The 12,033-nt window shown below is 43.1% G+C and overlaps 1 protein-coding gene across 1 annotated transcript in view; it reads right to left on the reverse strand.

Annotated features, from left to right (window-relative positions):
* PLBD1 (phospholipase B domain containing 1) overlaps window positions 1-9,488 on the reverse strand; it is a 42,349-nt gene extending 32,861 nt beyond the window's left edge. Inside the window, exons 1-2 of the mRNA XM_068401416.1 lie at window positions 9,205-9,488; window positions 413-632 (exon numbers count right to left, since the gene is read on the reverse strand). Of these exons, the coding sequence (XP_068257517.1) occupies window positions 413-632; window positions 9,205-9,283 (299 nt within the window). The 5' untranslated portion in view covers window positions 9,284-9,488. The remainder of the gene's footprint in view (window positions 1-412; window positions 633-9,204) is intronic.
* Window positions 9,489-12,033: the final 2,545 nt, after the last annotated feature.

The raw sequence follows: 12,033 nt of genomic DNA on the forward strand, positions 1-12,033 counted from the left end.
CTGAATTGTCTCATCTGTTATTTGTCAGTCACCTAACTATAGGCTGGGGAAATAACTACTCTTTCTGCTACCCCTTTTGTAATTATTTACAACATAGGGCTTACACACTTCCTTACACATACACTATTCTGTGATTACATTACTTAATCAGTAATATAGATACAGTACTCATCTATCTCATCAAGGTGTTAGGAGAGCCTGTAGGATGACAAGGAGAGGGCACATCTTGATCCCATAATGAAGCTATACTTCATACCTGCTACTAATTAAAAGAACAGCACACAACTGCAAAATGTATGATTAGCTTAAATGGATGGGAATTTAGAGAAAGGAAAAAACAAACGAACAAAAAAAATCATGAGCACAAAAATCCACTGGAAGTGTAAGTTGAGTTGCTTCCTGAGGTACTTACGGAGCTGTGAGATAGCCTTCCAAGAAGCCAGCTGCATACATGATATCTTCATTGCTTAAGGTCTGACTGCCATAGCCTGCTCTGATCTCCAGAACTCCCCAACCTGTTGTCTGTATACTGTTATTGTAGAAACCATAGGCATCTCCACTCCTGTCCAGTATATTCTTGACCTGAAGTGTTTTTTGAGCTTTGTTCCAGTACACAGTTGCATAGCGGATTTCTATGGTAGAGAAGAAAGGGGGCAAGGGAAACAAACAAACATGAGTAGGTATTTCCTGTCTAATACAGAAACGTCAAGCCAGTATTTTAGCAATTTAAAAAAGTTAAATTGATAGCTTTCCATCAGCTTTAACACTAGTGTTGCTCTCCATAGTAGAACTAACATACTGAAAAGTGGCATGAGAACTAACTGGAGTTTTGCCAAGACAAAAGCTTACAGCTAAATATTCTCATGTTACTCTTTTGGAAATTATCTACAACTGTTTCACTGTAGAGCTCCAACACAGCTGAGTCTTGACATAAGATTCAGAAAAGTATTTCCTTACATGGCCTAGAAGAAAATCTATACAAATCTCATTGAAAGTAACTTCAGAAGACAGAAAGCCTTAGCAACTGAAAGGATTATAAGGTACTGTTGACTTGGTTTTCCACCTAAAGATTCAAAAGGCTGCAAAAGTTTCCTAAACTGTCTTTCTGGGCAACTAATCCTGGAGGTGGCATTACCCAACAGGAGCACTAGAACTCAGTGGATCACAAGCTTAAAGACAAAAGCACCACAGGTATGCAATCCTTTATGAGACACACAATCCCTATCACCCAGCCGGAATATAATTGATCCCAAGTGTGAAATGAACAGGAAGGAAGGGCACTAGACTGCTCAGAGTTCTGCTTGGACTGGTGTTTAAGAAACATTCTCCATTAGTTGGATTTTAATCCTGCTGAGCTGAAGAGCAAAGAGCAAGGTAAACTGCCTTCCAAAAAAAAAAAAAAAACAACCCTACAACTCTAATTCAACCTTCCTCAAAATGGGACCTGATTACATCAGCTCTCTATTCATGACTTATCAAATCAAGTATTGCAAGTGAAAAGAGTTCAAAAATCATGAGTCAGAGTTCCCAGAATTATTTGAAATGTTTTAAGGGATAAACTCATAAACACTTACAACTACTGAGAAACTCATAATGTTTTTATTCCCCTGACCCTTCTCCAGTGTGCAGCAACTAGTCCTGCCAGTTTATAGCAAGAAATTATAATTTGGTTACTACTCCTCACAACAATTCATTTTGTGTATCACGCCCACAACAGCTGCAAAAGAGAGACCTAGATCTAATTCTGGATGATCTTACACAAAATACTTAGTATGCATGCTATGATAATAGAACCATAAAAAAAAAAAAACAATATAATGCCAGCACAATACCTAAATGCTCTTCAAAAAGCTCTAAGTAAAACGTTTGTGATTAAGCAGCTACTTTGATTTCAAATTAAGTGCACCCACTTTATTCAGTACTCTAAAACATAACATAAAGAAACTATTTTTATGAAGAGCCGTGACGTATTTGAATTAAAAAGCAAAAACATTTTCCAAGAACTAAACTCTTTCTCCAAATAATCACTTTTTGACATAGCAGTTCCTTAGTTGATTTAAACCAGTTTTCATCCATTTTAACCAGTCTGTTGAGTAATCTATGTCATTCAACAGCCAGAAAGCTGTTCTCTCCTAGTGTTCCAGCAAGAATAGCTAAAAATGTTTCTTACCAAGAATCACAGAATGGCTGAGGTTGGAGGGGACCTCTGGACATCACCTTGTCCAATCCCCCTGCTCAAGCAGGGTCACCAAAAGCCAGTTGCCCAGGATTCATATCCAGATGTGTTTTGAGTATTTCCAAGGACAGAGATTTCACAACCTCTCTAGGCAAACTGTGCCAGTGCTTGGTCACCCTCATAGTAAAAAGTGTCTCCTGATGTTTAAAGGGAACCGCCTGTGTCTCAGTTTGTGCCCACTGCCTCTGGTTCTGTCCCTGGGAACCACTGAAAAAAGCCTGGCTCTCTCTTCTTTACACCCTCCCTTCAAGTATTTGTACACATTGAAGAGATTCCCCCTCGCACCTCCTCTTCTCCAGGTGGAGCAATCCTAGCTCTCCCAGCCATTCCTCATGTGAGAGATGAGCCAGTCCCTTAATCACCTTCATAGCCCTTTGCCACATGCTCTCCAGTAGCTCTAGATCTCTCTAGCGCTGGGGAGCCCAGAACTGGACCCAGCTCTCCAGGGATGGCCTTACCCACGCTGAGCAGAGGGGAAGGATCACCTCCCTCAACCTGCTGGCAACACTGCTCCTGATGCAGCTCAGGAGACAGTTACCCTTTTTTGCCATAATGGCACATTGGTGGCTCATGTTCAGCTTGGTGTCCACCAGAACCCCCAGGCCCTTTTCTGCAAAGCTGCTTTTCAAGCAGTCCACTCCCAGCATATATTGGTACATGAGGCTGTTCCTCCCCGGGTGCAGGAGTTAGCATTTCCCTTTTTTGAATTGCATGAAGTTCCTGTCAGCCCATTTCTCCAGCCTGTTGTGCCACTTCTCCCAGTTTTGTATCATCAGCAAACTTGCTGAGGGTACACTCTGCCCCATCACCCAGATCATTAAGGAAGATGCTGAACAGCATCGACCACTGGCATACACCACTAGTTACTGGCCTCCAGCTAGACTTTGTACCACTATGCACTATGTCAATCTTCATAATGTACTAGAGACACTTCCTACGTGAACAGGAATAGTGTTAACAAGAACAGAATATTAGTAGGGAAGGAACTGCGGGTTTTTTTCCTCATTCTATGAAAGGAAGTTTTTACATGAATCTATTTAGAGATGAAGTCACTTCAGGGACTTGGAACACAGTGTTTAAAAACATGTTTTTCACCTGCCAGGTACTGACGCTATTTAAAGGACTGAGACATGACAGACTTTGGATAACTCTTCAAGCAGCTATAATCTTAGTTTTCTGTTGTCTCCTTAACTACCTTCTAGTAATACATGCAGTAATTGCTACTTTAGGTTAAGGGTAAACATGGGAATCACTCAGACTGAAAACCTATAAAAAGAAGAGCAGGCTAATAAGGGTCATCACTGAAGAGAGCCAAAGGCCACCTTACAAAGCTAAAGCTCACATAAGCAAAGAGGTCAGGGAAAGGGAGGTCCTGTGAAGAAGTGATGCAAGGGTTCAGCACAGAACAAAACTAGCCTGTCCAGCAGTAAAGGGGAAGGCTGATTTCAACCAAGAAGCCCACTGCAGGGCAGAGAAGAGACAGGCTATGTACCCAGTACCCAAAGACAGATGAGGAATGGGTAAAAAGAGCAAGAACAAAGTAGGGCAAAAGATGATCTTCCCATCTCTTCAGTAGGCTGTGGAGAGGTGGCAGGTAGTCAAGAGGAACCAGGGCAGCTGGGTATTGTTATTAGTGCCCACAGACTAAATAGGTATGTCAAAGAAACTCTCTTCTACCTAAAGCAAAATAGCCATTGCTTTCTTTTAAAAAAGAAGGCTGATGCTGGTGCCAGACAGACTGATCTGACACAGGTATTCTAACACAGCAGGCTGTGCTTCTTTGTTTTACGCTCTGACAGAGCATGAACATGCAGAGCTATTTTCAAAAGTCAGAACAAACTTTAAAATTACCCTTGGAGTTTGCCCTGCTCCAACTTCATTATATTACAAATTTAAACTGAAGAAAACCAGGACTATAAGAGGATGGGAGAGAAGGGAAAACATTAAATTACAGGATAATTTGCAGCAAACCTAGAGAGCCCTTTAGAGGAACAGCATCACAGTAGCTGTCATAGATGTGGCTTAAACAATGACGCTGGAAAAGACCATTTCCCTTTATTGAATTTTTTCCCCCAACTCATTCACTCATCATCTCATTTTACCTCATCAATTTTTATGTCAGTTTCTGCAAATCTAATTGCCCTGGTCTAAAGTGTCACAATACTTACATATGAAACTTCTATGTTTATTTCAAGGAACACATACATAATCATACAGTAATTGTTATAACAAGTCTTTATCTTGCTACAGATGAAGCTAAAACTACAAGCTTACAAATCTGTGTACACTTAAAACACACTTACACTACAATGTAACCAAAGCATTTGCTATCACCCAGTCTGTTACAATTTTAATCTGTGTTCATCTAAACTAGCAGCACTACCTTTGCCAAGAAAACATTCCAGAACTGAAGTATAACGTGGAATACAGACATACAAGAAGCAACTGCACATTTCCAAACATTCCCATATGTGTCCTGCAACAACAGGAACCTTCCCCTTGAATAATACTGGCATTTTTATATTTATTTTTGGAGGGTGAGGCAGGGGCCCTAGCATTTCTTATCCCAGCAGTTGTATTGGTAACTTCTTACATATGAGTCAAATGCAACGTCTCCATGAATCTACAAATCATCCTTTTATCATCAAAGTTAGACTTCCCAGTGTGTAGCTGAGAACGCTGACAAATATTTTAGCCTATTGCTTGCTCTCAGGACTCTGAAGAACAGACTGTGATAATCTGTGGCTATTCCATAGCAGTATTGCTTAGAACTACCTAAATAACAAGCCAAAGCACACACTATTTACTGCGATGAATGACTCAGAATACCTGGGGACAGGGTAGGTCAGTGGAGTCACCTTTCCCCTCCGTGCAACCAGTCAGCCAGGAGAACTGCATAGCATCAGCAATGTGCAGTTCCACCACAACCACCACTGCACTCTATGGTGGGAGACAGAAGTGGAGAAACAAGCCTGGAAAAAAACAAGCGTTCCTTCTCCTTTTTGCAGTCAGTAGGGACTGGGAGGAACCTTTCCTCAAATTGCTTGTTTTTAAAGATACATCAACGCTTCTGCCAAATAAACATCCAGAAATAAGGACCATAGTTGGGAAAGTGCTGGAATTTCTTCAACAAGTGAGAAGTATCTGCTTTTTGCCAAGATTATACCCTAAATAATGGAAAAATGAAGATATTTCAGCCATGGCTAGGAGGTGGTGGCAGTCCCCTTCTCTGCCTTCTTTGGCTCAATACAGGCCTTGCCAAGGATATGTTAAAAGTGGAGCTAGTCTTTTATTTGGTGGCAGCGGGAGAGTGGAAACATACATGTTCGTGTGAATATAGAGAAAGCAAATAAAGGAAATACTAAGTGAGAAGACTGAGGCAAGATGAAAAAAAAGAAATCAGGTACTGAAGAGGACATGAAAGAGTAGCAGTAACTTGTAATGAAAGAACAGAATGGACAAAGAGGATGAGGAAGAAAAACAAAGAGCAGTACAACAAGATGGCCCAAGACCATCTAACAAACACACTATTTGATAACTGCCACTAATATCTATTAAAAAATTACACCTACAAAAATAACACCTGACAGGCCTTAAGAATGCCAGTAAAATTTGTCTGGCAATATGCAACAGCTGCTTTTCCTTATGCTTTCCCAGCCGTAAGTTGTTTTTAAAACATACATATATCTAGATAGGCTATTGGGCTTTCTAATTAGAGAAATTAACAGAACTTCCTTTTCCTAGCAGATGAAAGATCTACAAGGTTTAGGGGGTGAGAATTAATATTCACATTTTTCCTTAGTCTGAGAAACAAGCTAACTCACAAGCAATAAGTACTGGTTAGGTTGCATGTAACAAGCCAAATTAAGTTAACAACTGTGAGCATCTCCTAATAACAGAAAAACCATTGGCTTCCTTAACTACTAATTTTTATCTATATTTTACATGCTTATTTTTACCTATGGCTTTTCAAAGGTGAAGTTTTTTTTTTTTTTGTAGAGGTGTTCCCATGTACTTCATAGATTCTACCTATACACTTTCCACTAAATAAGGAAACTATCACTCTACTGTTTCGCTGAAAACTAGTTTTGCACAACTTAGAAACACAAAAAACCTAGCACAAAGTTGCACATCTCCTGTTTTCAGCATACTGTCTCCTACAGGTAACGTTCAGTAGTAAAGATCTTATTAGCAGGGTATAGCATTTAAATATTTCAGGTCAACCGTAATAAGGAGCATCTGATGTTTCTGTTCAATTTTATAATTTGATAGAGCTTGTCCTATTTTCCCATTAAAAATTGTAGAACCATCCTTTTAACTGTTTAAGAAAAAAGGTTGTATACCTCTAAAGTACAACTGAGATTTCAAAGTACAGTTATGATTGAAATCCATCACAAAACGAACGTTAAGTACTTCAGGACTTCTTTAGAGATTAGTTTAAACCACACAAGAACTTAACACGAAACCCAGTAATTTTTAATTAAAGGAGTAAATGCTTTCTTGTTCTGCTTGACTATAAGCTATTTGCATTTTCTATTCTACTGGCCTTAATTCATCCTATTTCCTCAGACATTTCACGTCTTAAGTAATTTTTCAATTTGCCTCTAACAGGCCTGTCATTATTTGAAGCCTAATCCCCTGATTTGTGCTTATATGAGAGAGAAGCAATATTCAAATGTGAACTATAAATTAAGAGTTTGAGTCTTGCATGGTTTTCATGTTTGCAAGGATACTTGCTAGTAAAGCTTAGCTGATGCAGAAAACTTGCCAAAACTGCTTTAGGTCCCCAGTACAGGCCATCCACAGAGGGAACAAAAATAATAATTTCACAAGTAGCTTCACTAATCTCAGAGTCCCTAAATTTAAGTCATTTTTACAAGAGGACATTCTCTAGAAACAGTTTCCAAACAGTATGATGAAGAATCTTCAAGGCATTCAAAGTGCTAAAGAACAATGAACCAATTGAAAACAAAAAAGAATCGAGACAATTCACAGTGCTGAAGGCCAAGTTTACCCCATTAAATAGCCTAAAGGCATTTCTATTTGCTACTTAGAAAGTTTCTGCCAGTACTTCAATTACTATGTGAGGAATCAGTCAGGTATTAGCTGAAACTACTTTATACCCTAAACTTCCTTTCACTCCCTCTGCATGATTCACAGTTGACCCTTCCTTCAGTCCCGCTAATACAATGTTTTTGCCAATTCATGTAGGGTTTGAAAAGCAGGTCTCCAAGATAAGGTAAGACTGCGGCAAAATGAGATGCTTGTAACATTTTGGACATTAAAACAAACGTTACCTTAATTTCTCCTTGGTTTTGTGGCAATTAATAAATTAAGTAGGAATTTCCTAGAAGATAAGCATTGAATCCAGCCTTTAAGATCTCCAGAATTCACTGAAAGCAACAGAAGAGGGAGATACTCTCCTGCTGAGATCTGCTCCCCAACAACCTTACTATTACCATCAGTACAAATGGCATCCAGAATTCTCTAACAGGCATTCTACTCTAAATGGCTGCTCTCTGTCACTAACTTTTACTGATCCTCCAGAGGCAGCTTCACTTTCACATGCTCCACACTTGCTCAGCATCTCTTAAATTCCCTCCTTTAGTGACTCCTTTCCCTATCCTTCTAGTTACTGGTAAACCCATTTCATACTTCGAAATGAAAAAATAAATTTTAAAAAAATCCTATGTTAATGCCTGACTCACATGTCTTTTCTAGCACATAGTTAACAACCACAGTGTGTCCCCACAGGTGCAATGTTTCTCAAACGTACCAAGCAGAAACTCAATTCTTAAGCGGGAAGCCGAGGTTTCACGGAAAACTGTGAAGCTCACCAAAATGTGCCATTATGGCATTTGCCAAATTCTGCCTGCATCCAAATCCAACTCTGGAGTTGCAACAAGAATAAAGCTCTAAAATCAGGAGACAGAAAAGCTATAGCAGTTAAGCAAGGAAGGGTTACAAAAGTTTTAGTTACTGATTTACCCTAACTGGAGCCTTACATCTTTGGCTGAAAAAGTGTACTATGCAAATATATAATGAAAAACAACCATGAGCACAAAATTAGCATGAAGTGGTGTTTGTACCATAGAAACTTCAATTTTTAAGTTAATCTGATATTGGTAAATTACTTACTCTAATGGCACCACAAGTTTATCTACTCAGAAAACATCAGATCATGCATAGGTACAAATTCTGAAACACAAACGATGACCCATACCCACAAGCTAGCACTAACACTTCGTTAAAGATGCAAACCATGGCGTACTGTAGGCCACAGTACCAAAACGAAGCGTCCACCCTAAATGATTCCCGTGCGTGCACATGACATTAAAACCCACCACCCCGGGCGCTAGAGGCAGCTCCCCAACTGTTCAATGCTTAGCTTGGTTCCCCTCACCCATTCCGGGAACAGGAAAGATGTTTTGAAAGCATGCAGGAATGAAGTGCCAGCACTTAACACCCACGAGGCCCTAGGGCCGAGCTGCCCCAGCCGGCGGGCCATGAGGTGCTCGCGGAGCCAGCCCATGAGGCAACCGGGCTGCGGGGTCCCTCTGGAGGGTGGAGGGGCTTTACCGCCGCGACGGCCCCGGCACTGCCGGGGAACGAGGCACTTCGCCGCCTCGCACCCGTTTCTAAAGGGGCATGAGGGGGCCTTTACCCCCGGAGCCAGCCGGGGAGGAGGCACAGCGAGGAGCGGCTGCCCAAGGCGAGGCGCGGAGCCCGGCGGGTCCCCTGGGACGGGCCCGGGCGAGCCGCGCTATCTCCTGGGGAGCTGCGGCAGAGCCCCGGGCCGGGCTCTGCCGGGGGGACAGCCCCTCCCAGTCGCCTGGCAACCCCCGGGGCTAGGGGCACCCCCGCTGTCTCACTCCCTTCTCCCCCACCCCGGCGAGGGGGCTCTGGGGTGAGGCCCCCCTGCCGCTCCCTTAGGGCCGGCCTCCCGCCCCCTCGCCGCCGGGCCTCACCTGCTCGGCCCCCAGCCGCCGCCGCCCACAGGAGGAAGAGCCCCCAGCAGCAGCAGCACACGCCGCCGAGCCAGGCCATGCTGCTGCCCCGCACCTCCTCTAGGCACCGGCAGGCTGCGGGACTTTAAGAAGTTCCCTCGCTCAGGGCAGGTCTCGCCGCTGCCCCCGCCTCCTCCGGCGCCCGCCCCGGCGCCCTGTGCTGGGGGTGGCCCTGCCGACGTGAGGGCTGCCCCCCGCGCCGGCCGCCTTCTCGCCTCCGGGCCCGGCGTGTGCCCCGGGGGAGGCCGGCAGCGGCGGACGCTTTTCGCACCGCGCTTCCCGCCCAAAGCGTCGCGGCGGGGGCCCCGAGGCGGCTGTTGGGCCCGGGGGCGCCGGCTGCCCCGGCGGCCCGGCCTGTGTGCTGCTCTCTGTGCCCAGCCGCCCCGCAGCCCAGCGTGCTGGTGGTGATGGCAGCGGGCGCTAGGGAAGGCGTTAAGCCAAGCTGGGCAGCAAGCCCAGGGCCCTGGTGTCTTTGTGACCCCAGCGCTTGTTTGGAGCCCCCAAGGCCAGGCCAGGATGTGGGGTTCACTCCAGGCTGAGGTTGGGCCTCACCACCATGCTGGCCAGCCTCATATGGCATGAGGCAGTGAGGAGGGAGCCCCAGGCTGGCACCTTCTGGGCCACCAGGCTTGCCAAGGGTGCTGAACTGAAAAGGGGCGAAGGTTTATCAGGAAAGGCTCCGTAAAGCAACAGGAGTTAGGTGGTGTCTGATCAAACTATGCGTTTTACATCAGAGGAAAAACATTACAGAGGAAAACATTTTACATCAGAGGCTTTTGGCCCCGTTGAGAAGAACAATGGCTGCACGTGTCCCAGCAGAAAAGCTGAGGGATGGTCCTTTTCTTTGGGTTTAGGGACAACTTCCTGTGGGGTTGTCTCCTGCCCCCATGATTCAGGTCATTTTGAGATGATGCCTTTTCTTCTCCCCCAGGGCTGGATATTCTACCACTGTCCTAAAGCAGCCATTATTAGGACTTTGTGTTTCGGTAATTGTTTAAGATAGTTCAAATTTGATACCGGTGCCTGTAACAGACTCATATAATGAGATCACATGCCAACCAATTCAGGCCAAATAGTAAAACTTGGCATCAAGCCCAGGGTAAGAAAGAGCACTATAACACCACTACCGGCTGCGGGGATCTTTCTTGTATCCATCGCTGTTTGTTCTGGGCTACTTTTCACTAATGGATAAGGATAAAACACAGTGCCGTTACTTTTTCTTTGCCTTCCCACTGAAAAATAACTCTTAAATGTCTAATCATGAATGGATGTTGTGTTTGCTTTGAAGGAATATTTTCCAAAGGTTTGTCTAAATGAGAAATTCATGTCTGTCACATGCTGCTCTCGGTTTGACTGTGTTGGTGAAGTAAAATACAAAATTATATTTTCCATAGAATTCCCTGTATAGGATTACCAGAGGAAAAAAAAAAGTATTTGAAACAAGATTCTTTGTGTACAAGTGATAGGCATGGCCAGGATTTGGAGGCATAAGCAAACTAGGATAGAGAGCACAAATATACAATGCTGAAACAGGAGGGGAGTGCAGATGCATGACAAAAATGAGATGGAGACAAGTGGGGAGTCTGAATATAACCAAAGCTACAAAGCTCTTGATGTGTGTTTGGAAAGATTCACTTCCACATGCTCCCAGCCCAGGGATTCACAGAGTTTTTTGTGGTGTGAGTAAGTTCAAATTAATGGTGATGGTGCAGCCAAAATCCTTTCCACTTGGAGAACAAAATTATATCTCACACTAGGTTTTTAATGTAACATTTCACTGCTTAAAAAAAACAGGAGAGGTGAATGACTGGACCTTCAGTGACAGATTCCTGATGGCAGAGGGCTCTTTGATCTAACATTTGAGAACAAGATACAATGGTAAGACATTGAATAGAAGACAGATTCAAACCAGAAACCAGGAACAAATTTTTAAAAAGAGTAGTCAAAATTGATTTTATGGCGATGTATGGGTGACAGATATGTGCAAGGACGGAACCATGTAGAAAACAAACCTACCAGAAGATGGGTCCATCAACTCATTGCTAAGGTAACTATTTATCTTCAAAGAATAATATGAAATTTATGATCTGAGGAATGCAGGAAAGAGAAGAGCTACTGAAAACTAAACACTGTTTAAATTCATTGTCTCAATCAGTGTCAGCAGACATTTGCTCTAAAATAATTTGTATCTCAGAGGTGTCAAGGATAGAACCCATAAAACTCCTCTTTAAAAGTAGAATTAACATCACTTCAAAGATCAGAGCAACTCTGCTTAAGATAGTAGGAGTAGTGGGCTTCTTCAGGCTTGAGGAATCCAGCACTTCTCACTGCATTACAGCTATGCTTGCTGAGCGTGTCAGATATAGCAACCAGAATAGTCCAGTGGTGCCAAGAAGCACAGCAGTCGCACCCAAGAATGCAGACAGAGAGACAGAGCTTGTTGATTGGCACCACAGGGCAGGAAAGAGCAGACTTTATACTTTTTTACTGTACTGGTAGTATTCTTAATACATACCAGTTTTAGAATACAAGACATTTTTTTCTATCCTTATCCCAGTGAACACTTCCCTTAGGACACAGACCAAAGAAGTAACAGTATGGTATTAGTGCCAGTCCAAGTTTAAGATTGGTTACATGTAATCTTTACATGCTATCTGCTATTTCTGTCGATATCGTGTTCCTGGGTGTAGGATTTGCATTCATTAGGCAAGAGTATAAACCCTACAGCACCTCCTGATTTGATTTTTCCAGGAATCTCTGCACTTCAAGTCTATTTACACCTAGTTTGTT

Source organism: Nyctibius grandis, chromosome 5 (genome assembly GCF_013368605.1).
Source record: "Nyctibius grandis isolate bNycGra1 chromosome 5, bNycGra1.pri, whole genome shotgun sequence".
NCBI classification, from domain to species: domain Eukaryota; kingdom Metazoa; phylum Chordata; class Aves; order Nyctibiiformes; family Nyctibiidae; genus Nyctibius; species Nyctibius grandis.